Here is a 27,009-nt window from a genome sequence, read left to right on the forward strand (position 1 = left end):
CAATTCAAGACCTGGTGTGGGGATCCCATTCTTTTTTTAAGCTTCTTTTCACTTTTATTAGAATACAAATACAAATAATTGTTAATTTTTTTGTTTAATTCTCTATATACTACAAGTACACTGTACCAATGCTGTTAAAATACATTGAATTGAGTCCAACACTTATGAATAATAGATTTCAATGAATACTGTGACATCAGTTTTATTGTGTAAAATGCAGTTACAAATAAACATTCAAAGTTTACAAATGAAACTATGAACTATTGCTTAACATAAACAAGTATTTTTTCTTTCTTTGGAAATTAGAGTAAACAAAATAAACAATACTTGCAGCATCCAAATGCACACTATTTTCCCACAATGTGGTATTTTTGTATTGGTACGGTGGCAGTTTTTCAAATTTAAAGGTGGAAGGTGGCAGAGACATCCAGATGTAGGTCACATGATGCAGTCATCATACTTTTGAATATTTCATGATAGTATAAAAGTACACTATATTTCAATTTTTAATTAAGTGTGGTGAAAATATACTATTGAGTATTTCATGATAGCATAAAATTAATATACTTTCAATCTATTTAAAATGAGTGCACATTTATATAAATGTATTTGAAACATACTTTGCAATATTTCAGTGCATTTTAAATACACTTAAGTTAATTATTTTTTCAATTGGGTTCACAGACCACAGCAGCATCTTCACTGTGACTGCAGTAGTGGACCCCAAATCCTCGATGTCTGCAGTCTGTTATCCATGGTTCATTTCCTGAACAGCTGACATCATCCAACCAGATGGCTCCTCTGCCCTGTCCAAAAGCTGCATTATGTAGTGCTGAACGAGCCCTGCCACAGCCCAGCTGTCTGCACACCACATTGGCGTCATTCAGGTCCCAGAAATCATCACAAACTGTCCCCCACTGTCCATTATGTAAGACCTCCACTCTGCCAGAGCAGCGGTTGTCAGAGTTGACCAGCCTCACTGAACCAGCTAACAGAAAAGCATACAACATAATATTGTTGAAAGATGGACTTCATGAAAACAACAACATCTTTGAGAGACTAAAAGTAGAATAAATAAAATAAAAGTGTTGTGTAAATCACATACTTCATATTTCTGTAACAGATGGTGACTAAAATCCTAAATATAACACCATAGACAGGCTGTTACACACTGAGATTTCATTAACTTTAGATGCTCAAATTTGTGTTTACCTTCACAGACCACACCAGCATGTTCACCATGACCGCAGTTGTGGACCCCAAATCCTTGATGTCTGCAGTCTGTTATCGATGGTTCATTTCCTGAACAGCTGACATCATCCAACCAGATGGGTCCACTGCCCTGTCCAAAAGTTGCACTTTGTAGAGCTGAAAGAGCCTCGCCACAGCCCAGCTGTCTGCACACCACATTGGCGTCGTTCAGGTCCCAGGCATCATCACACACTGTCCCCCACTGTCCTTCATGGTAGACCTCCACTCTGCCAGAGCAGCGGTTGTCAGAGTTGACCAGCCTCACTGTTGAACGAGCTAACAGAAAAGCATACAACATAATAGTGTTGAACTATGGACTTCAAACAATGATATCTGTGAGAAACCAAAAATGGAATAAATAAAATAAAAGTGAAGTGTAAATCACATATATCATATTTCTGTAACAGATGGTGACTAAAATCCTAAATATAATACCACAGACAGGCTGTTACACAGCGAGATTTCATTGACTTTAGCTGCTCAAGTTTGTGTTTACCTTCACAGACCACACCAGCATCCTCACGGTGTCTACAGTTGTGAGTTCCAATCCCTTGGTGTCTGCACTCGCTGAGCTCTGATTCGCTGCCTGTGCATATGACATTATCCAACCAAATAGGCCCTCTGCCCTGTCCAAAGCGTGCTCTTTGTGGTGCTGACAGGACCCTGCCACAGCCCAACTGTCTGCACACCACTTGAGCATCAGTCAGGTCCCAGGCATCATCACACACTGTGCCCCACTGTCCTCGGTAGAAGATCTCTACTCTACCAGAGCAGGAGCTGTTTCCATCAGCCAGGCGGACCTGCCCCTCAACAATTTGCACAAATGACCTTTTATTCCCAACTGCTAGGCTGTTAACTACTGTTGTTGTGGCCGTGATGTCAGATGTCACCTGAGCGATGGTGGAGTTTTGTGGTCTTGGATCATTTGTGGTTGAAGCAACTGCATCTTCTGTTCTGTTAAGCTCTGTTAATGATGAAAAACATTTTGTTCATAAATGGTTAATATAAGAACAAGTGGACAGTGGTGTCTTCATTGAGCAAATTGAATATCTTCTATCAGTGTAAAGATGTTGATGAAATAAGTTTTCAAAATAATATATAGAAAAATCAATATTAATATATATGTTATAATATATATATTATAACATGTGAAATTATGTTCAAGTCATCCAGAATTTTCCATTTGATGTCATAGGGCCGTCATAAAAAACATTGGAATATAAAAAAAACATGTTGATATCGATGTCAGTGTAAGAATAATATTGCTTCAAAAAAATCCCTAAGATAGGCAGTTAAGAATATGTGACATTGATAGTGTCAAATGTTATCTAACTTTGAAGTGGAAATATGAGGGAATTACTGTGAAATTTTAAAATTAACATGTTTATTATTATTATTATTATTATTATTATTATTATTATTATTATTTATTATGTTGGTAGTTATGATTTATGTGTGAGGAGGCAAATTCAATGCATCAATTGATTAAAGTCTTTCAATAGAAGTTCATTCATTTGTGACGCAAAAGGGGGTAAAATGTATCAAATCTATTTAAAAAATCAAAAGGGAAAGAGCAATTACATAGTAAATATGTGTCATAATGTGTAACCCAAGATGTCAGATGGTTTACCTGAAGTGCTTCCTGTAATCTGCAAAATTAGGATCAACAATAAACCCCCAGGCACCCCCATTATGGACAACATCTAGGACACAAACCTGTTAAAAAAGACAACAAAGATGTCTTGATAAAGCCCAGAAAACTGCACAATATGCCAACTTAGTGAAATGGCAAATTCAACACAAATGGACAATCTTAAATCTATATTTCCAAACTGCTGCTGTGCATAAAATTCATTACTTTGCCAGTGTTTGAACATACCTTGGAGAGACTGTGTGGGAATCCAGGAAAAAGTTGAAAGTGTGAATCTCCCAGTGAGTGAGACTGTGAGAATTTATAGGCCTGTGTTAGTGCTCAAAGGACCACACCTACCACTCATTGGTGAAGCACTTAAATGGGTGACTGACAGCAATGACTCGTATCATATCAACACAGTTACTTATTAATCAAAAATGATATAAAAAATATAGCCGCAAGTGTCAATAAGCGGTGTCCAAGCCAATAATAACACATACATGTATTGTACACCTTTCAAACCACAAGAGTTTACAACAGATGGGCAGAAACAGGAGGATGCACACACCTTGGAAAACATGACGATTCTTATATTCAGGTTATGAATATTATATTCCATTTCCGTTCCGTTAGATGCCACTAAATTCTACACACTGCACCTTTAAGGCCCACTTCTGATTGTTAAAAAACTTTCAAGGACCACCTTCCCATATAAATGACAAAAAAAACACAACATGACAAAAAACTGGGCTGTAAATATATGTTATGCCACTGTCAGCTGTTATGACCAAAATAAATATTCTGCCTACCCTCAGTGAGACACTTGGGCTTGCTTCTGGGAAATAATGAGATCAAGTCGTTGTGGGATGAGTGAGAGGCTGACATGCAGAGTAGCATTCCAAGTTGCTTTTAATTTCTTCCTTGCCTTTGATTTTGTGACAGTCAGTGGCAATGGAAACCCCTGACTCACATAAATAGGTGGTGATGAAAAGCAACAGAAATATGATTGCCCTTTTTGACAGAGAGGGATATTGCCTGGCAGCCAGTATCCAGAATGAAGTAAAGTCAACTCGTGTGAGCTGAAGCTTCAGGCTGCTGTCTGCTGATAGTTCCATCAGTTCATTGTCCAACACAGTGGATAGAGCCACGTCTTCTGAAGCAGGATCCACAGATAAAGCTAGCTAGCTAACAGTGGCAAAACATGTTTGTCTCTACCTAATGATGTGTTGTGATTGGCGTAATTGGATATTCAAACGTAACTGGTCATTGAAATTATGCAACCAAAACACCAACATATTATCTTGTAAGCCTATACTCTTCAGGAGATGCCATTGTGGTGGACAACTGCAACGTCTACACATGCACACAAGATGATTATCATCTTGTGCATGTATACTCTTTGGTAGAGGGGGTATGACACTATCGACAGGTGACCAAATGAATCGGACAGTAATTTGATTAAAATTATGATGTGCATTTTGGACACAATCTTATGTTTCTGCATTATGTATTAACAGTCTGGCTTTGAAAAAGTTTGTTTTTATGATTAAAACAGGTTTCTTTGAAACTATAGGAGCAACTTGGTTATAGCCGTACTGCAGGGAACAAACAAACAACACATAAACCTTTCCTTTTCCCCTCATGTGCAGTATATGATACATTTATTGTGTTTTTATAATATTTATGTCTCTTCTTATCATTATTTACCGGAGTCATTGTGCCCCTCCCTGTGAATTCTGTCATATTATAATATTTCAGAACTCACTTCCTTTTCACGTTTTATCATCCAAGGTTAATAGTTGACTCAGTGCTTTGTTCCATTACAAGAGATGCTTGTGTGCCTATTACTGAAAGTATGCTACAAAGCATTTTCAACACTTTTCTTATACTTCTCACTTTCACATTCATGTTCTTTCACATTCCAGTGTATAAGGTGTATATTGCAAAATAAAAATGAATAATTAAATCATTTATTCTGTCTATTTTTCTGTGTGACTTTATCTAACCTAATACTCTAATACTAACATAACGTGTAATACTTTCTTAATAACATTTTAAATTATGTGTTCAAGTGACAAAAAGTTAAGTTGAAATTACAGATGTTCTTGACTCATACCATTAACATGATGGTTCCTGATATTTTCATCATGTAACTATTTTGTCATTTTAATTTCCTCTTCAGAAGACCATCAAATCTTGTCTGATCTGAAGACACCTCCCCACCTACCTTGGTGTGTCATTTGGATACACAGATAGTCAGCCCTTAAGTGTGTCAGACTTGAGTAGATGTATCAGAGGTTTTTGCACTACATATTTCTGTATATGTTCTAATCTTAACGGCTGTCATAAGGCATGTATCAAACAGGCTGGAGGTAACCGTACTCTTATCTATTTCTTCAATTACACATGGGATGGTCGTGCATATTATGTACCAATGTTGTCCCTACAAAAAGTGGTATTTTAAAGCATTATTGACCCTATCATGGAACGTGTATACTCTTTGGTACAGGGGATATGACACTATCGACAGGTGACCAAATGAAATGGACAGTAACCTTGATTAAAATTACAGATTTCTTTGGGTTTAAAAATTGTTGGGAACATTTGGGATAATGTAAGTTGTAATGGAAAAAAATACACTTTGTATTCTCTGCACCACATTTTAGACTTGCATTTTGGATAAACTCACAAATAACCTTGAACATGTAACCATCAGGTCGTATGCTCATTGTTTTTCGTCACTGTCTGGATCAAAGTAGGGAGTAGCTTCATCTCGGACATGCTACAGTTCTTTTTAGGCAGTCTGACAGTTTTGATGACATCCGGCACTGCACCCCACTCACATCCTGATACTGTTTCCCACACTCCAAGTCTATAAAAAGTATGTACACTTTGTATTTGATTATCAGTCTGCAATTACACTCTGTTGTGACTGTATACTGATCCCTTGCTAGGTTTTTCATTAAAAGACAAAAAGACAACTTGGTCTTTGTCAGCTTTTTATTTTTCAGATTTCCACCACAAAGTACACAACTCAATAAAATATATAACATAAGTCTTGTCATTTTAAGACATTTTAATGCAGAATAGTTACGTATTATAGCTTTAACTGAGTAAATGTAACTGGCATCCATTTCCAGAAATTGTAGGTGGACTGTGAATTAAGATTATTTTGTCCAAGTCCAAGGAAGAAGTACGTACATGCAATTATAAACAATTTCAAAAATGATCAACCATGTGATTGATGATCCCCTTGATGTCATTGATATCATGTATTACTGTATAGGATGTGCATTTTGGACACAATCTTATGTTTCTGCATTTTGTATTAACAGTCTGGCTTTGAAAAAAATTGTTTTTATGATTAAAACAGGTTTCTTTGAAACTATAGGAGCAACTTGGTTACAGCCGTACTGCAGGGAACAAACAAACAACACATAAACCTTTCCTTTTCCCCTCATGTGCAGTATATGATACATTTATTGTGTTTTTATAATATTTATGTCTCTTCTTATCATTGTTTACCGGAGTCATTGTGCCGCTCCCTGTGAATTCTGTCATATTATATTTCAGAACTCACTTCCTTCTCACGTTTTATCATCCAAGGTTAATAGTTGACTCAGTGCTTTGTTCCATTATAAGAAAAGTGTGCTAATATGATTTTTACAACATATTATGCCGATAAGAGTCTGTATGCACTTGTGTGCCTATTACTGAAAGTATGCTACAAAGTATTTTCAACACTTTTCTTATACTTCTCACTTTCACATTCATGTTCTTTCACATTCCAGTGTATAAGGTGTATATTGCAAAATTAAATGAATAATTAAATCATTTGTTGTGTGTATTTTTCTGTGTGACTTTATCTAACCTAATACTCTAATACTAACATAACGTGTAATACTTTCTTAATAACATTTTAAATTATGTGTTCAAGTGACAAAAAGTTAAGTTGAAATTACAGATGTTCTTGACTCATACCATTAACATGATGGTTCCTGATATTTTCATCATGTAACTATTTTGTCATTTTAATTAATTTTAATCCTCTTCAGAAGACCATCAAATCTTGTCTGATCTGAAGACACCTCCCCACCTACCTTAAGTTGAAATTACAGATGTTCTTGACTCATACCATTAACATCACTGAACTATTTTGTCATTTTAATTTCTTCTTCAGAAGACCATCAAATCTTCTCTATATAAATTCTAATCTTAACGGCTGTCATAAGGCATGTATCAAACAGGCTGGAGGTAACCATACTCTTTTCTATTTCTTCAATTACACATGCGATGGCCTTGTAAATTATGTACCAATGTTGTCCCTACAAAAAGTGATATTTTAAAGCATTACTGACTGCATCATGGAACTTTTGGACACAGTCATGCCTTACCCTGTATACATGTAGACTGCCCATGCTCTTTTAAAAGCTGGACTGCCCTCTGCTCTCATTTGTCGAGATATCATGTGGAAGTTCAGTCGCTACCAGAAGTAATTCTTTCATTCACCTGCCAATTATGTCAAGGATCTGTATTCCCTACTGAAAAGGATTATTTTGAACACAAAGGTCATCATCTGAAAAATAATGAGACTATAAGGTGTGTCTTTGCAGGGTGTGATCACCAAACAAATGTATATGGGACTTTTGTGACACACAAACACAGGAAACATACTCCTCATACTTAACATGATTTCAAACCAGGTATTTTCTCTCAAGAGCAGTGTAGAGAAACACTTGAAGAACCTGATGTTGAAGTCTCTGAAGACGAGAATGATCACAATGATGCTAATTATGCAGTAACAAGCTCAGATGCGCAGTCTGAAAAACATTAAACTAGTGTTTATAGAGCATATAGCATCCCTCTTATTGAAATTTCATGATGTCTCACTTCGGTGCATTGATGAATTGGTAGAGGAGCTTCACTTCATATCAAGGTCTGCACCCAAAACTGCCAACAAAGATATCATTGTTTCACATTTAAAGAGCAATGACCACAGTATTGATGACGAGTTTGTTAATTCTCTAGTGGAAGAATCCCCTAAGTACAGCATTAAGTGCTGGTGGTCCTCTTTCCTCATAATTAAGAATCAATCAATCAATCAATCAATTTTTATTTATATAGCTCCATATCACAACAAAAGTCATCTCAAGGCACTTTTCACATAGAGCAGGTCAAGACCGTACTCTTTAATTTACAGAGACCCAACAATTCCCCCATGAGCAAGCACTTGGCGACAGCGGTAAGGAAAAACTCCCCTTTAACGGGTAGAAACCTCAAGCAGAACCCGGCTCTTGGTGGGCGGCCATCTGCTTTGACCGGTTGGGTTGAGAGAGAGAAAGAGAGAGAGAAAGGGGGAGGGGGGACAGAAGACAGTATTTTAAAGAAACATTTGAAGTTGTTGAACCAGTTGAATACATCTTTGAACCAAATCAGAGAAGAAGTTTCCAGTATGTCTCGATTGTTCAATCCTTGCTTCAAATTTTGAAAAATGAACATCTTAGAAGAAAGGCCCTGAGTAGAGAGCAGGACCAGTCATCATCTACTAAATATGGATCATATCATGATGATACATTTTATAAAGAGAATTCCTTTTATTCTGAAGAACTAAAGATAAAATTCATACTGTACGTAGATGACTTTGAGGTTTGTAACCCACTGGGAACATCAAGAAAAAAGCATAAAATTACAGCTGTATACTGGGTGTTGGGCAACATCTCTTCTTCATCTCCATCTACTCTTAATTCAGTATACCTGGTGTTTTAATCAAAGAAGTTGATATCAAAAGATTTGGTTATGCTGAAGTGTTTGACCCTCTATTAAAATACGTTGCTATCTTGGAGCGTGACAGCATCTACATTTCCAGTGTTGGGCAAAATGTGAAAGGCACTGTGTTGAGTGTAGTTGCTGATAATCTTGGGGCACACTCAATCAGCGGACTTGTGGAAAATTTTTCTGGACCATTCATATGCAGATTTTGTCTTGAGGTTATGTGCTTTTCCTGCTTGTACCAAAAAGGAGCATGCAGATTCTTGGAAGTATTTCCTACTGAAAAATTAATCCCAAAGCACCACTTCTTAGAACACTATCCTGTTTAATCCTGTTTAAAAGTTTTTGGACCAGTGGTAGCTGAGCCGAACACAGCTACTTTAAACAGATTGTGAGGCTTTTAAGAACATAATTCTATCCCTGGCTACAAAACATCAGCTTATGATTGCCCACCACCTGCATTCCACAACAGATGTGGGTGTGAGTGTTGTAAGAGTAACATCAGTGCCATTAGATGTTCTGCATGCAAATGTTCAGGAGTCAATCAGGTGTCTATATCCTTGACAATGTACAGCTAGCTAACATTGTCACCTTCCAGGGAACCAGATACTCTAAAGGTATGGTTGTGGCCTATGGTTGTACTGCTGGTCTTCTTGATTTTGCAGAGATTGTGCAGATTGCCTTTCTTGAAGAAAGTGTACATTTCATTGTGAAAACACAGATTTCCTGGTATGGTGAACACTATCTGCCTCCAGTGCTGAGTACAACGGTATCATCTGATTCTTCTTTATCTCCTCTTTTCCTGCAGACATGGAACAAGCCGTGAGACTCCGAGTCCTCATGGATCATGAATTCAAGAAACTTACTCTCAACGGTGAATGAGTTGGTTAAAGCTATCAAAGATGCTTATTCCATCACCACAGACATAAGTCTTCAGTACAAAGACAAGGACTTTGATGACTTCTTCACCCTAACCTCTACAAATGACCTGAAATATAAAGACACCCTCAAAGTAGTGAATGTACCACAAACCATCACACTAACCATTGTCCCACAGGAGAGCAACCCTGATACCTCTGATGGGTGCTCGGTATGTGATTTCCACTCTGTGGATTCACAAGACACTTTGATTCTGAGTCCTCCTCCCTCAGAAAGGCAGGATCCATGGCCTACTGTGTTTTGCATTCCAACTTTCTCCCACAACACTGAGCTGGCTTTGAGACAAGGCAATGAGATTTACTTAAGAGATGGTACACCACTGACATCACAAGCACTAATCGGAAAGCATCCCTGCTTGAAGGAACCTGGCTCTTTTAATGGATGTTACAGGTGGCAGCAAAGCCTGACATACAAATGTGGAAATTACCGGACAAAGTGAAGCACTGGGAAGCCCTGAACTCCTGATAAATTCACTGAAACACAAGAAAGAGGGTGACAGAAAAGCTGCAAAAAATGTCAAGAAACCAAGGAAGGCAGAAGTAAATTTTCTCCCCCCACACCCAACTGGTGAGACAGACAACACTCTTGAGGGTGTAAGACTTGACCTTATTGAAGCCAGAAAGAAAAAGGATGGGGTCAAGAGCATAAATTACATGATGGCCAAAACATACAGCTGGAGAAGACAGGAAGTGGATATGTTTTAATTTGGGCATTTTTGGCATCTTCCATAAATCATGTCATAATAAAAGATACCACAAAATTGATATTGATCTCCTCATTTAACTCTTGCTATAAAATGAACAAGTACAATTCCAAAAGATTTAAATACTCCTTTTAATTTCTAAGTCTAGCCTAATTGTAGTTGTGGAATTCCTTCCTTGCAATCTCTTGCTCTCTGAGCACTGCTGTATGCTATTTGTTTGTGTAATAATTGGTGGTAGCAGGCTAAAAGAAAATCAAAGTAGTACATTCACCATTTTTTAAAGTAGACTAGAGACAATGCTGAAACTGCACACAGCATGTAACACCATCTAACCACACCACATAAACAATTAAAATGTTTATATAGCCCTTGAATAGATGTACTTGCACACTTCATGTGCAGTAGCTGCAAGGCTTTTTAAAAATCACAAGATCTGGACAAAATCTCAAATTAAGAATTCTTATGGAATTATTTAAATTTTTACACTGGGCTCTACAGGTGTGATGTGTTTTGTTCCAAACTGAAGCATTATCTGAAATAGATAACATAAAATCCAATTTATTTGTATCTTTCATCAACAAATGAGACTGTTTGTCTTCATTATTGTGATTTGTCTGTATGTTTTATAGGGGACAGCAGAGGTCAACATGCAACAGGACCTTAAAATTCACAGCATGAAGATTTATGTTTGCCATGAGCCAGATGCAGTGGGCATTATCATCGAGGGCATCCCAGTGCTTACTGATGTGGACAACGTGGCCAGAGCGTGCTGCCTTCCTCTTGGCCTGACAAACACCCAAAACCTGGAGTATCCTACAAAACTGGCCGAAACCTTTGAAGTCTTTCAAAGACTGTTTGTGGGACTGGACACACTGCAGCCAAACCCAACTTCCAGGTTCATGAGCCTCATAAACAAGTTACTGGCCTAAACAGCTCTTGGCCTGACACTCAGAAAAGGCTGTTGGTTATTTGTGTTCAAGACTGTTAAATGTTTGTGTTTGTGACATCAGATTGTTCACATATGCCCACAAATGGCCATCTGTTCTGAAGTCTTTGCCGCTAAAGTTGTTCCTTGGGTATTACATACATGTCTATGGTGATGTCCACTTGCATATCTTGGATCGGACATCAGCTCAAACATTTTCAGGTGTATTTTGAGAAGTTGTCATTTTAAGTAAAGGAGGAGAAAAAGGAGTAAAATCATAATACTATTGTTTGTTTATGTAGCCTATGGAGCTGGCAGATGTTTTCAGAGTAACAACAGGAATTTTTCTGAGAGTTACGACCTGTTATATGGAGTATGGCAGTGTTGTTATGACAACACTTTGTACTGCTGATGTTAAATAAATAATGCATTAACATGTTCAAAAAATTCCCTCTTTCTTTCTGTTTATTTGTTAAATTTGTAATGTGTCAGTGCTTTCAAATATTAGTGTATAGTTAGTGTATAGGTTTATGCAACTCACACACAACACCTACACCTAACTAATTCAATCACCTGTGCATACCTATATAGGCATGTCTAACCGCTTTCTCTCTCATTCATCTCAGTTCTCACGACCCTATCCCCCAAACCCATTTTTCTCCTCTCTCTCCTCTCAACAGGTGTCACAGTGGCTCAGTGGTTAGCACTTATGCCTCACAGCAAGAAGGTCCTGGGTTCGAACACTGGTCATCTCAGATCCTTTCTGTGTGGAGTTTGCATGTTCTCCCCATGTTTGTGTGGGTTTCCACTGGGTGCTCAGTTTCCTCCCACCATCAAAGACATGCGTGTTAGGGTTAGTACTTCTCCATAAGTAATTCTTTTTGTTCTATTTTAGGAACCACAGGGGGATGACGAAGCAGAAAGCTTATCGAGACATGCCCCCCACCCTGAGTCTTGACCCCTCGGTTCCTAGATGCTCCAGCCTCATTATGATTCCATTTGGTCTCTGGTCATCCCCATGCCATCGACCCCCTTCATCCCTCTCATCGACCCCCAATCAGCCCAAAAGTGAATAGATGAATAAATAATGTAAAACAGTTCTGGGATCAGCAGCATTATCTATTGATTACTTGATCACATGTGAAACAGGTTTTAATGGTAAATAAAATGTTTATCATGTGATTGTCTGAACTAACGAGATTGCATGCATACACACAACAGCAGCAGAGAGTGCAGCACTGAGAAAGTGAAACCCAAGTAAAAGATGGGTCCATTTACTTGGTTGACTGATTGATTCTTTCAAAGTTACTATCAATGCTCAAAACAGGACTCAATATTGATACTATCAATAATTTTGGGATTGATCTGCCCAACCCTAAAACAAACATTATATATATGGTACTCTTCAAACTGTTTTACAGGAAGAAGAAAAGTGGAAAGATTGAAACAAAAGAGATGGAGAAGAAAATATAGTAAGATTAAGAATCTACAGCCATGCTGGCAGCTCTGTGAGGTAGGGGTGGATGATGTATACCACAAAATTTGGGTGTAATCCAATACCAAGTAGTGCCAGGACCATAATCACTGATTCCAATATTGATACTTTTTGTTCGTACTACACAACAGCAGCAGAGCAGCAGAGAGTGTATTCACTAAGACGAGTGTTCATGTGCCAACAACATGATCTAATGTCAGATGGATCCAATTTTTTAAGGTATCGGTCTGCCCACCCCTACTGTGAGGCTGTAATGCTAAATACTGTGTAAAGAAACTTTGATATCAGACAGATAAACCAAAATACTGGACAGATTGAAATGTTCACCTGATGATGGCGCCAGATGATAAGTTAAGGGATCTCTAAAGTTCACAAGGAAAATGAAATGTCTGCACCAAATTGCATGGTGATCCATCCAAAAGTTGTCAGGACATTTCAGTCTGAGCCACAAGTGTCAACCTCATGGTGCTTCTAGATGAAAAGTCACGCAGTCACCAAAGTTAATAATCTTCATCCCATCGACACTGTGGATATCTGTACCAGATTTAATGGCAATTCATCCAGCAGTTGTTGAGAAATTTCAGTCTGGACCAAAGTCATGTATCATGGTTGTAATTTGGTTTCACTTATTTTTTTAACTACTGCATATTCAACCATCAAGGTTTTATTTAAAAAAAAAGGTGACAGTTTACTCTATAATGTGGAAAATCTGTTATGGGCTCTCAACCACTGACACCTGTCTGCAGTCAGTGGGACACCTGGCACAGAGGATGAAATCATCAGTTCTGTTTCACATTGCTGTACATTTCACTTTTTCCCCATTTCCACTATACTCCACAAAGCATCTGCTGTGGGACACATACTTGTTCTGGATGAGAGAGTATCACACAGAATCATCTGGGTTTGATGAATGAGTGGCGTAGCAGTCCTTCAGAACAGCTGCAAAGCTTGGATCTCTCTCGTCTACAGAGACGCCCACGTACAATGGTGAGCCCACTGACAGGATGCCCCGACCTGCTGGATAAGTCTTTATGAAGTTGGAGTTGCGAAACAGAAACATGGAAATTCTGGCTTTGGTACCCGGGCCTAAAATGCCACCTGCCAATCTGTCAAGAAAACTTATGAAAGAAAGGCATTTCCCCCAGCAGGCATCCATTCTTAAATAAGAAAATAATAAATAATAGGCCAGGAGATAGGCACAGGAGAAGGGAAGACTCATGGTGCAGTCCTGTGTCCTCTAGAGGATAATGACCACAGATGACTTGATTTGACGTGATGGCCCTTGGCTAGCAGGTTGACCGTTTGGCTGAGTTGTTAGCGCAGATGTCCATGGTCTGGGAGCCTGGGGTGTGAGACCCAGTATGGGAACTCTCCTTCGCTAACTCTCCTGTTGTTCTTTCTTTTGATGAATAAACTGTTGGAGTAGATGGCATGTGTGTGGTTGGTCTGAAAGACAGAAGATGGTTAAATTATCAGTCAGTTGAGTGATTAAATCAGCTTGAGAGGGTGTGCTATTAAAAGCAGCAGCACTTGGTCAAGCAGTTAGAAAATTTTCCTTCAGGTGGAGGACTTGGGTTCAAGATACTGTAAGATAATGAATACTTAGTCCCTGCCAGTTCCTGCTGACCTGACCTCCCCGCAGAAGAGTAAGTGAAAACATTTTCAATATGGAAACCAATAACCCAGTCTCAATTATAGTAACAATAATCAGATGGACTAACATACAGGCAGCACATACAGTACATATTCAGTACCATTGTGTCACCATTTCTATATAGGACACCATTTATGTCCCATACACCAGTGAAGGAGACAACTTTCATTATTCATTATCTGTTCTGTCAGAAATAACATGTTTGATGTCCCACAATGTTCCCCAGCTAAATCAAAAATAATTCTTTCTGTCCTTTCAAAGTCCCCCACAATTTTAAAAAGACATCTTGGCTCTCTGTCAACAAATGTCAACCCTGCAGCCAAAAACAAAAAAAAAACTCTCCAGAGCCAAACTACCGGAGAGAGGCTAGACTGTTCTTTTTCAGAATTACCCAAGCTGAGAGCCCCTAGCTGAGTGCTACTATATTGGAGTTCTCCCCATGGAGTGAGAGGGTCACCTCCTTGACATGTCATTCTGGGAGGAATGCTCTGACTGTTGTTTGTGCAAATGCACCAAACGTACTTGATGTTTCTCAGTGAGGTCCTGCCTGGTGACTCAATAGTTCTGCTGGGGGACTTCAATGCTCATGTGGATTGTGAAGAAGGTTGTGAAGAAACCTGGAGGGGGGTGATTGGGAGGAATGGCTTGATCTGAACCCAAATGGTGCTTTTTTATTGGACTTCTGTGCTAGTCAGGCATTGGCCACAACAAACACAATGTTTAAGCATGAGATGGTTCATAAGTGCACCTGGTACCAAAACACTTTTGGCTGTGAATATCTGTTGGAGGCCCCTGTCTGCAGGGTCTTTGGCTTCCATCTCTGCAGGAATTTCTCCTGCATCAGAGTTGTTGGAAAGTGCTGTATAAATACCATATAATAAAAATTATTATTATTATCATTAGAATATAACAATGGGCAGTTTGTGGCAAGGTCTGCAAAACCCACAAGCTTTGAGGGGTGAGTCAATTGTGCAGGACATAGGCTTACACAGTGGCCAGAACTGCCATGCACTGTACATTCCACCTCAAGGCAAAACATCTGAACATCAATGGGTCAAGTGGTCAGCATCTAACAAGAAGACAGAATGGCTCCAGTTTGATGTGGATGTGTACTGCATCCTTGAGTCCTTGCCACAGTCAGTAGTGATGCAGATCAGAAGTGCCACTTAATGGCAACAATCACTGTCAACATTGTTGCTGAGAGGTTTGGCGTTATGAAGCAGTGGGTGACAAAACTGGGGCAAAATTGGTAAGAGACGAGAATAAGCCATCTACAATAAGACAGGAGCTGAAATCTCTAAGGAGGCAGTAGCAAGGAAGCAAGGGGGGAGAATAAGGCCGTCTTAGCAGATCTATGCAACATCATGAAGAAGAAGACCATCATCCTCCGTGGCGCACAGCAGCATAGAAGAGGGGGCAATTTTCAGAGAATCTCTGCAAATGAGGAGAATACAAGCAACATTGAGCAGTTCAGGGCCATCTCACTTGTCAGGGTTGAAGGCAAGATCTTCTTCAGTATCATCGCTCAATGTCTGATGACACCCTCAAGGACACACCTGCAATGTAGATGTTTTGCTAGCTAGTCCCCAATGCAGGGCCTTCAAAATCCTTCAAAATCAAAGGACTGCACAGGAAGAGTCATCAGGAACATCACCAATACTACAACAAGGCATCAAGATGGCAGATGACTGTGAATCAAGACCTATGAACCACATATGCTAATTGGACACAAGATGATCAACCTGGTTTGATTGCCTGGGCGATGGTGTCTGATATTTAAAAACCTGTTGAAAAGACCCCAGCTTACATCACTGACTATGTGTCCATATGCATCACAAGATGTGTAAAACAAAAAACAACTGCAGTGCAAAAATTCACACAACAAATAAATGTTAAGTAACTTTATCTTCTTCATGCTGCAATGACTCTACACACTTTTGTAGCAGTTCATCTTCTGCTTCATCTCCAACCAGCTAATGTTAATTTAGGATTTAACTTCTAAATTGTGATGACCATAGTAGCTAGCACTATGCTAGCTGTCTGGGTTTAACCCTGAACAACATGCATGTCTATATGGTTTTATAGACATGCACGTAGGTTTACAGAAAAAAATTAACTGTCATGGTTCTGTCACAGTCTGACTGTGTCCCAGCATCAGTCTACCACATGCTCTCAGACTTTTCTCCCTGTTTGTTAAGACTGGACTGAGTGGGAGAAGGACAGATGAGAGAGGTTGCAAATTATATTTAAGGACCACTTGAGATACTGTTGCTTGCTTCATTGAAGCTTGACAGATTTATTGGTTCATGTTTATGTCAACAGGAATGTATGTTTCTAATCGTTATAGTAAAGGTTCCTAGGTTGGCAATGTAATGCTGAAGTTTATTTGCTGTGTTTGCTCAGTGTGACTTGTGCACTGATTGAAGATATATTTATGTAATTTTGAGACAGTTTGATGAATGATGATTTATATATGAAGAGGATTGTGCATGATTATGTAGCAGCATGGAGGGCGCTGTTTATAATTGATTCCACCTGGTGGCGGTCATTGGTTCAGCTTTATATAAAGGTGGCAGTCTTCACCTGCCTCTTCCTCTTGCGCTCCCCCATCGCGTCACTTCCGGTCCGGGACTTTTGGTCTGTCAAAGCAGCACTGAGTGTGCCTCGCTGCGGTTATTTCGGGTAAATGCTGGTAGCCGTGCGGGTTTCTCTCTCTCCTCACTTTCCTGTGCCTGTGTTGGACGCTCTAAAGGGAACCCTCGTTAGCTGGCCGAGTCCACCGGTGGTGTAGACGGACATCACCACCAGCTGATTGGAGCCGCTGCTGTTTTGTCTCCGGTCCTTGTGTCTCCTGCTGTTTCGGCTGCTTGCTGTGTCTCCGCTGCTGCTCTGTGTGTACCTGCTGCTGCTGTGCTGGGTGGTGGTAGGCCGCCTTGCCGTTGACTCTAAACACCTGATTGGTTTTTAATTTAGTATTAACACCTGTCCCACCAGTAAGCCTCAGCCCCTGATTTTTTTTCTTGTTTTCCCCATCCTGCTTTTCCTTCCACACCTGCCCTGCATTCAGCCTCGTTAGTCCTGCTCTTTTCCCAGCGTTTTCCCAAGCCAATCAGCTTCTTTCTAGTTCTCTTGTTTCATCTCCTCATTCCCCTCACTTGAGTTTCTCTGTTCATCTACCCACCTGCACCTCATCTCCTTGTTAGTTCAGTTAGTATTTCAGTCCTGTGTTTCAGTTCAGTTTTGTTGGATCCTTTGCTCTGTGTTCAGTTTTGTTCTGTTCTGTTCTGTTCAGTTTTGCTTTGCCTGCACTTCCAAGTGTAAATATAGTTCTTCAGTTCCTGTGCCTGATGTCTCCTGCTTTTGGGTCCATCTACTGCTAACCCTAACAACAAAAAATGATTGAGTTTTTACTCTGTGTGTTTCCACAGGCTCCTGCCTGGGTTTCTACTTTGTACCACAGTACATCATTATGCACTCTGACCCAGGAGCAGTTGCGGGTTGCCAGAGAATGGGCTCAAACCAGAGGAGTGTACTAAGAAGCAAGCTCAACTTACTCAGGCTTTCTTTGTGTGAGCTGGCTCGACAAACTCTAAACATGCGATCAGAGATAAGTGGTATCACAACGGTGGATATGAACTTTCTTTGCCAACCCAGGTTTTCTGCTTCAGGCTCTGTGCACGTCCCCATAAAAGGGGGCATTTTGCGTGTCATTGACTCTTTTTCCGCACAAATTGGAATAATCGCGTGCTGCCTACTTCAGTCGGGAGGAACAGATCATTATAACAGAGCTATGAATAATATAAATTATCACAGCAAAATGAAACACTGTTGCTGCAAATAAGGTGAGAGATGAATGCTGGCAGAATTGCTGATCATGTAAATTTGTTAATTAAAACACTAATTCATTAATTTATTAATTATGTAATTAGTTTATATACTTATTTTACCACTCAAAGCACTCTCCGTACCTTCCACACCCAGAGCTCTTAAACTTTAAACTGATGCTGCAGATTTAAACATTATACTCAAGAAGCGCATTCAGGTCTGACTCTGTCCCATAATGAAGGATAAGTGGAAATCACTTTAGGTTTTGGCCAAATCAAAGTGAAATTAATATTATAGATTGAATATTATCTGTAATGAATACCAATAGACTAATTTCTTTCGTTCAAAGTATTTCTTCATTAGTTTTTTGTTTATTTTTTTATTTGAAATACAGTTTGATATATTGTAACAAAATCCCATCCAGCAAGTAACCCTAACCTCTTGCACCATTACAAATTTACCATATGACATATCAAATCAATGGTAAGTGTGATAAAAGACTAATCAATTTTCTAATCGGTGTTCTAATAGCTGCAGTACCAGCAGTGTTAAACAGACTTGGCCGCAAATCAGGTAGTTAGTGAAAGGGCAGCGCTTTTTATTGCCGATTTAAGCTGAAACTCGGAATATAACCTGCTCTGCACCAGGTTAAATTTGCAGCATAAGTTACCATGGTGATCTAGCCAGGTTAAAAGAGAGCCACCTTTTGATATTGAAAACCTTGGCTTTAGTCTCAACATACCTCGCTAACCCACTAATCCCACGTCGTAGTACACCCCTCAGGCCTACTTGGAGTTTATCATGGCCACAAATAAGTTGAATAAGTGGAGGATGCTGGACCAAAGAAAAAGATATAAGGTCACCAAATAAAAGTGTGAGAGGAAGAGGATGATACAGTAAATACTGGACACAAGATAGGAAACCTCCATAAACCCTCACCTCAGTATGTAATTTCAAATGTATGGTGTCCAAACATTTGACAATATAAAAGAAAACCTACATTCACAAACAACACTGGCATCTTCAATGTCATGATCATGTAAGCCTTATGCCAACAGGTTGAAAATGAAAAATAATATACATTGGCCAATCACAGATCATTTCATTGCTCTTGTTCGTTAAGACAAGCTGATGCAAATCTTTGTGTGAGCTCTGTCTTCTTATTGTACAATAATCATTTTTAATCTTCAACCCAGCAGAGTTTTGTGTATTATTTCATATGTGTGTTCAGAGTTTTAAGACAGTTTCCACAACACCCCACTGTCCTCAGTTAAAGATCTCTACTCAGCAGGAGTACTCAGCTGTTTCTTCCATTAGCCAGGCGAACCTGCCCCTCAACTGCTGTGCTGTTACCTCCTGTTGTTGTGGCTGAGATGTCAGATCACACATGAGCGATGGTGGAGTGATTAATATTTTTTTTATTTATTTTACTTTATTTTTATTTATTTTTGTATATTATCTTATGCTTTATCATGTATCCTCAAGACGTTTAGCTATTAATAAATGTCTTCATTTACCCTTAAAGTGGTTGATTGTTTCTTTGAGCTGCAGTAAACAGAGGTCACTGTTTGGGACAAGAACTTACATTTATGAGACTGATTCATTGATTAAATTGAAATCCAGGACCTTGCTGTGGGGCAACAGTGCTAACCACTGAGCCGCCATGCCATCAAGTATACTTGATGGTGCTAAAATGGAACTTTTTTAAGTATACTTTATATACTGCAAATGTACTACTTGTTTTATGTTTCCTCATTCTGTTCTTTGATTTACAGTACAACTGAAATACATGTATAATGTAATGTAAATTGTACTTTGAGTGTACATAAAATCTATCATTAATAGATTACAAAAACATCTACATTAGTGTATTTACACATACTGCTTGAGCATTTCCAATATACTTTAAATGTACTTGAAAACTCCTAAAAATATAGCTGTCTTTAAAATATACTATCAATGTGCTTAAATATACTCTACTGTGTTGCACTTATAATGTACATGAAATGTACTGAAATAGATTACAAGTATATTTACATTAGGATATTATACATATTGCTTGAGCATTTTCAGTACACTTTAAGTGTAAACTTGTGAAAAAGAGGTAGTAGTGTGCTAGAGGACTGTCTTGATCATATAAAACTAAAGAAAAATGCAGGTGCTCTTGAAGAAAAGTGTCATCACATAGAAGAAAAAAAAAACTTCAGGCACTCATGCGTGGAGCAGGAATAAAAAAAACTCTAAGATTAAGTTAAAAAGCCTTTATTTACAATAAAGTATAAGGGTGAACAAACAACAAGCAACCATTTTATAAATGTACTAAAATAGATTACAAGTACATTTACATTAGAATATTATACATTTTGCTTGAGCATTTCCAGTACTCTTTGTGTGATTTAATATTCCTAACATATATTATAAGGTAGACTTTAAACTGTATTAACATGTACTTACATGTACTCTGCTCTGCTCTCCTCAATAAGGGCCAAAGTAAAGGAGTATTTCACTGTAAATATGAATTCAGTATCATCAATACAGATAGTATGGGAAATATTTAAGGTTACATGTAGGGGATGGATAATTAGTTACTTAACTGCTAAAAAGAGGGAGAAGAATGAGGGAAAATTCCCTAAAAGAAGAATTGAACAAGCTTGAAAAAAGACATATGAGGGAACCAGACAATCACATATTAAGGTACTCTGTGTTACTTTGCAGAGCACAATTGCAAGAAATAATGCATGAAGAAACCACATTCACATTGTTTAAACTTAGAAGAAAATATTTTGAGTCTGGTGAGAAGGCAGGCAAAATGCTGGCAATGAGACTAAGAAAAATAGAATCCAAACATTTAATATCAAATATTGTAATGAAGACTTATACAAGACCCAAAGTAAATTAATCACTGTTAAAACATATTATATGAAATTATATGAATCAGCGATTCATTCGATTTTAAAGGAAGCTCACAATTTTTTTTAGTAATATGTGTTTATCTTCGGTTGAAGAGACAGACAAAAAAGAACTTGAGGAATATATTACCGATGCAGAGGTAAAACTGGCCATAAAAGATTATATGCAAATGAGAAATTACAGACCTCTTAGTCTGCTTAACAATGACTGCAAGTTATTCGCTAAAATACTTGCAATATGTCTTGAAAGAGTGGTGCACTCATTGGTCCATTTTGACTGAGCAGCATTTGTAAAAGGCCAGCATGCTTCAAGCAACATGAGAAGGATCTTTCATATAATGTACAGAGCTGCTTCACTTCAGCATCCAGCGGTAATGTTATCGCTTGATGCTGAAAAAGCATTCAACAGGATCGAATGGCCGTATTCATTTCATACTTAAGGAAAATACGGCTTTGGACCTATATGTATACAGTGGATTAGGGCACTTTATTACAAACCACTTGCCTGTGTTAAAACAAACAGAATTGTGTCCTCATTCTTACTAGATATACAAGGCAAGGATGTCCAGTCTCACCAATAGATTTTTATCTTGGCATTGGAACCCCTGGCATGTGCTATTAGAGCTAACCAACAAATAAGTGGTATTACTATACTGTATATGAGTATGATTTTTAAATAATTTTATATGCAGATGATATATTTGAACTCTTTCAAATCCAGCAATCTCAGTGCCACACTTATTTAAGCTCATAAATGAGTTTGTCAATCTTTTAGGATATAAAGTAAATTGGAACAAGAGGGAAGCGACTCTGCTCAACTGCATGACTGCTGGAGGGAAGACTCTTAGTAATAAGGAATGGGAAGGCCACAACATTAAGAATCTAGGCCAAATTGTAAAGCAGGAGAGAATAATGAGGTTCAATGAGCTTAAAGCTAATTTCAACGTCAATTATCTGTGTTTTCTGAAATATCTACAGCTGAAATCTATAGTACAGAAACTCATATCTCAAGGTACCATACTGGCCTCAGATAAAGATACAGATAATAAATTGGAAGAGATTGTAAAAAATAGAGGCAGAAAGTAAACTTTACAGACTTATATCTCTCTCCTTCTGTAGTGGCATGGATAAAGTCAAATCACAATGGGAACGTGATCCAGGAAAACACCTACCACTAGAACAATAGGACTCTATTATGTGACATACAAATTACTCATCAAAATGTGATATAAACTTACACAAATGAAGATTTTATATCGAATATATATAACTCCACAGAAACTGAACAAAGGTAATCCTAATATGTCAGATCTATATTGGTATGGCTGTAGAGAGAGAGAGAGGATCTCTAATACATATGTTATGGCACTGTCCAGAAACAATTTTGGGAGTACAAAAAATGTTAAGTTCAATATTAAATGCGGATGTATCACTATGCCACAAAAAATGTGTTTGTTGGGAGTTAAAGTGGATGAATTGAAACACAACGCCTGAGAACATTGGCTTTCCTTTCTGTGAAAATGATCATTCTTATGAATTGGAAAGTAAGGAAATTAAACTGTTTTTGTTTGAAACAATGCCTAAGGACTTCATAGCACTGATGATGTTGGAACGTGCAGCCTCGGCCCTACAGGGGCTTTACAGAGGCAATGGCTTAGATAGACCATAGACACTTATAAGACAATATAAAGACATTTAAGTTAAGAAGTGTTTTGACTGTTCGGGATATAAAACCAGCACAATGAAACTGAAACTCGATCCTTGTAGGTAGAACGGAGAAGTCCTGTCAAGAAGGATTGGTGATGTAATGATTTCGTAAGAAAGTATGTTATATTTATTTGTTTTTGCTTTATGTCTGTAACTTCTAGCATACTGTCCTTGTGTTGTATATTTGTGTTGTTTGTTTTTGGTCTGTTTTTCTTTTGTAATTAAAATGTAAATAAAATGTTAAAAAAAAAAAAAATTTAAAAAAGAAGTACACCATATTTCAATTTTAAATTAAATGCGGTAAAAATATACTATTGAGTATTTCATGATAGCTTCAAATTAATATACTTTCAATCTATTTAAAATAAGTACATATTTATATAAATGTACTTGAAACATACTTTGCAATATATGCAATACAAGTATATTATTTTTTCAAATGGGTTCACAGACCACAGCAGCATCTTCACCATGACCGCAGTTGTGGACCCCAAATCCTTGATGTCCGCAGTCTGTTATCCAAGGTTCATTTCCTGAACAGCTGACATCATCCAACCAGATGGGTCCACTGCCCTGTCCAAAGGCTGCACTTTGTAGTGCTGAACGAGCCTCGCCACAGCCCAGCTGTCTGCACACCACATTGGCGTCGTTCAGGTCCCAGGCATCGTCACACACTGTCCCCCACTGTCCTTCATGGTAGACCTCCACTCTGCCAGAGCAGCGGTTGTCAGAGTTGACCAGCCTCACTGAAGCAGCTAACAGAAAAGCATACAACATAATAGTGTTGAAAGATGGGCTTCATGAAAAACAATGATATCTGTGAGAAGGTAAAATAGAATAAATGAAATAAAAGTGTAGTGTAAATCACATATATCATATTTCTGTAACAGATGGTGACTAAAATCCTAAATATAATACCATAGACAGGCTGTTACACAGCGAGACACAGGAAATGTTTACACAGAAAATTTCCAGTTTAAACATTTACCTTCACAAACAATACTGGCATCTTCAATGTGACCGCAGTTGTGGACCCCAAATCCTTGATGTCTGCAGTCTGTTATCGATGGTTCATTTCCTGAACAGCTGACATCATCCAACCAGATGGGTCCACTGCCCTGTCCAAAAGCTGCATTTTGTAGAGCTGAAAGAGCCTCGCCACAGCCCAGCTGTCTGCACACCACATTGGCGTCGTTCAGGTCCCAGGCATCGTCACACACTGTCCCCCACTGTCCTTCATGGTAGACCTCCACTCTGCCAGAGCAGCGGTTGTCAGAGTTGACCAGCCTCACTGGTGAACCAGCTAACAGAAAAGCATACAACATAATAGTGTTGAAAGATGGACTTCATGAAAACAATGATATCTGTGAGAAACCAAAAATAGAATCAATAAAATAAAAGTGAAGTGTAAATCACATATATCATATTTCTATAACAGATGGTGACTAAAATTCTAAATATAATACCATAGACCGGCTGTTACACAGCGAGATTTCATTGACTTTAGCTGCTCAAGTTTGTGTTTACCTTCACAGACTACACCAGCATCCTCATGGTGTCCACAGTTGTGAGATCCAATCCCTTGGTGTCTGCACTCGCTGAGCTCTGATTCGCTGCCTGTACACATGACATTATCCAACCAAATAGGCCCTACGCCCTGTCCAAAGCGTGCATTTTGTGGTGCTGACAGGACCCTGCCACAGCCCAACTGTCTGCACACCACTTGAGCATCAGTCAGGTCCCAGGCATCGTCACATACTGTGCCCCACTGTCCTCGGTGGAAGATCTCGACTCTACCAGAGCAGGAACTGTTTCCATCAGCCAGGCGGACCTGCCCCTCAACTGCTGTGCTGTTACCTGCTGTTGTTACGTCCGTGATGTCAGATGTCACCTGAGCGATGGTGGAGCTTTGTGGTCTTGGATCAGGTGTGGTTGGTAAATTTGTGCTGTTGAGTTCTGGTTGAACTAAAAGAAAAGTCTCTGTGAACTCACAAGACAACAACAGCCTGCACTGTTATCAGCATTAATAAGTAAAAAGCCCCCTGTCTTTATCATAGGTCAACATGATTGGTTTATCACTGGGCACCAAGTGTTGACTTATTGTGCTACAAAGCAAAATATATTTTGTGTGGTAAAAAGTGAAACTTATTGATGAGGAAATTTCTTGTTTAATGTGAGCAATAAACATTTACCATAACAAACAACACTGGCATCTTCAATGTGACCGCAGTTGTGGACCCCAAATCCTTGATGTCTGCAGTCTGTTATCGATGGTTCATTTCCTGAACAGCTGACATCATCCAACCAGATGGGTCCACTGCCCTGTCCAAAAGCTGCATTTTGTAGAGCTGAAAGAGCCTCGCCACAGCCCAGCTGTCTGCACACCACATTGGCGTCGTTCAGGTCCCAGGCATCGTCACACACTGTCCCCCACTGTCCTTCATGGTAGACCTCCACTCTGCCAGAGCAGCGGTTGTCAGAGTTGACCAGCCTCACTGGTGAACCAGCTAACAGAAAAGCATACAACATAATAGTGTTGAAAGATGGACTTCATGAAAACAATGATATCTGTGAGAAACCAAAAATAGAATCAATAAAATAAAAGTGAAGTGTAAATCACATATATCATATTTCTGTAACAGATGGTGACTAAAATCCTAAATATAATACCATAGACAGGCTGTTACACAGCGAGATTTCATTGACTTTAGCTGCTCAAATTTGTGTTTACCTTCACAGACTACACCAGCATCCTCATGGTGTCCACAGTTGTGAGATCCAATCCCTTGGTGTCTGCACTCGCTGAGCTCTGATTCGCTGCCTGTACACATGACATTATCCAACCAAATAGGCCCTACGCCCTGTCCAAAGCGTGCATTTTGTGGTGCTGACAGGACCCTGCCACAGCCCAACTGTCTGCACACCACTTGAGCATCAGTCAGGTCCCAGGCATCGTCACATACTGTGCCCCACTGTCCTCGGTGGAAGATCTCGACTCTACCAGAGCAGGAACTGTTTCCATCAGCCAGGCGGACCTGCCCCTCAACTGCTGTGCTGTTACCTGCTGTTGTTACGTCCGTGATGTCAGATGTCACCTGAGCGATGGTGGAGCTTTGTGGTCTTGGATCAGGTGTGGTTGGTAAATTTGTGCTGTTGAGTTCTGGTTGAACTAAAAGAAAAGTCTCTGTGAACTCACAAGACAACAACAGCCTGCACTGTTATCAGCATTAATAAGTAAAAAGCCCCCTGTCTTTATCATAGGTCAACATGATTGGTTTATCACTGGGCACCAAGTGTTGACTTATTGTGCTACAAAGCAAAATATATTTTGTGTGGTAAAAAGTGAAACTTATTGATGAGGAAATTTCTTGTTTAATGTGAGCAATAAACATTTACCATAACAAACAACACTGGCATCTTCAATGTGACCGCAGTTGTGGACCCCAAATCCTTGATGTCTGCAGTCTGTTATCGATGGTTCATTTCCTGAACAGCTGACATCATCCAACCAGATGGGTCCACTGCCCTGTCCAAAAGCTGCATTTTGTAGAGCTGAAAGAGCCTCGCCACAGCCCAGCTGTCTGCACACCACATTGGCGTCGTTCAGGTCCCAGGCATCGTCACACACTGTCCCCCACTGTCCTTCATGGTAGACCTCCACTCTGCCAGAGCAGCGGTTGTCAGAGTTGACCAGCCTCACTGGTGAACCAGCTAACAGAAAAGCATACAACATAATAGTGTTGAAAGATGGACTTCATGAAAACAATGATATCTGTGAGAAACCAAAAATAGAATCAATAAAATAAAAGTGAAGTGTAAATCACATATATCATATTTCTGTAACAGATGGTGACTAAAATCCTAAATATAATACCATAGACAGGCTGTTACACAGCGAGATTTCATTGACTTTAGCTGCTCAAGTTTGTGTTTACCTTCACAGACTACACCAGCATCCTCATGGTGTCCACAGTTGTGAGATCCAATCCCTTGGTGTCTGCACTCGCTGAGCTCTGATTCGCTGCCTGTACACATGACATTATCCAACCAAATAGGCCCTACGCCCTGTCCAAAGCGTGCATTTTGTGGTGCTGACAGGACCCTGCCACAGCCCAACTGTCTGCACACCACTTGAGCATCAGTCAGGTCCCAGGCATCGTCACATACTGTGCCCCACTGTCCTCGGTGGAAGATCTCGA

The 27,009-nt window shown here is 39.2% G+C and overlaps 1 protein-coding gene across 1 annotated transcript in view; it reads right to left on the bottom strand.

The window, feature by feature from the left end:
- The window catches only part of LOC122979669, a 61,526-nt gene that overhangs the window by 23,804 nt on the left and 10,713 nt on the right, over positions 1-27,009 (bottom strand). The window contains exon 20 of the mRNA XM_044347323.1: positions 1,748-2,051. Within this exon, the coding sequence (XP_044203258.1) occupies positions 1,748-2,051 (304 nt within the window). The remainder of the gene's footprint in view (positions 1-1,747; positions 2,052-27,009) is intronic.

This window comes from Thunnus albacares, chromosome 3 (assembly GCF_914725855.1).
Source record: "Thunnus albacares chromosome 3, fThuAlb1.1, whole genome shotgun sequence".
In the NCBI taxonomy this organism is placed as follows: Eukaryota; Metazoa; Chordata; class Actinopteri; order Scombriformes; family Scombridae; genus Thunnus; species Thunnus albacares.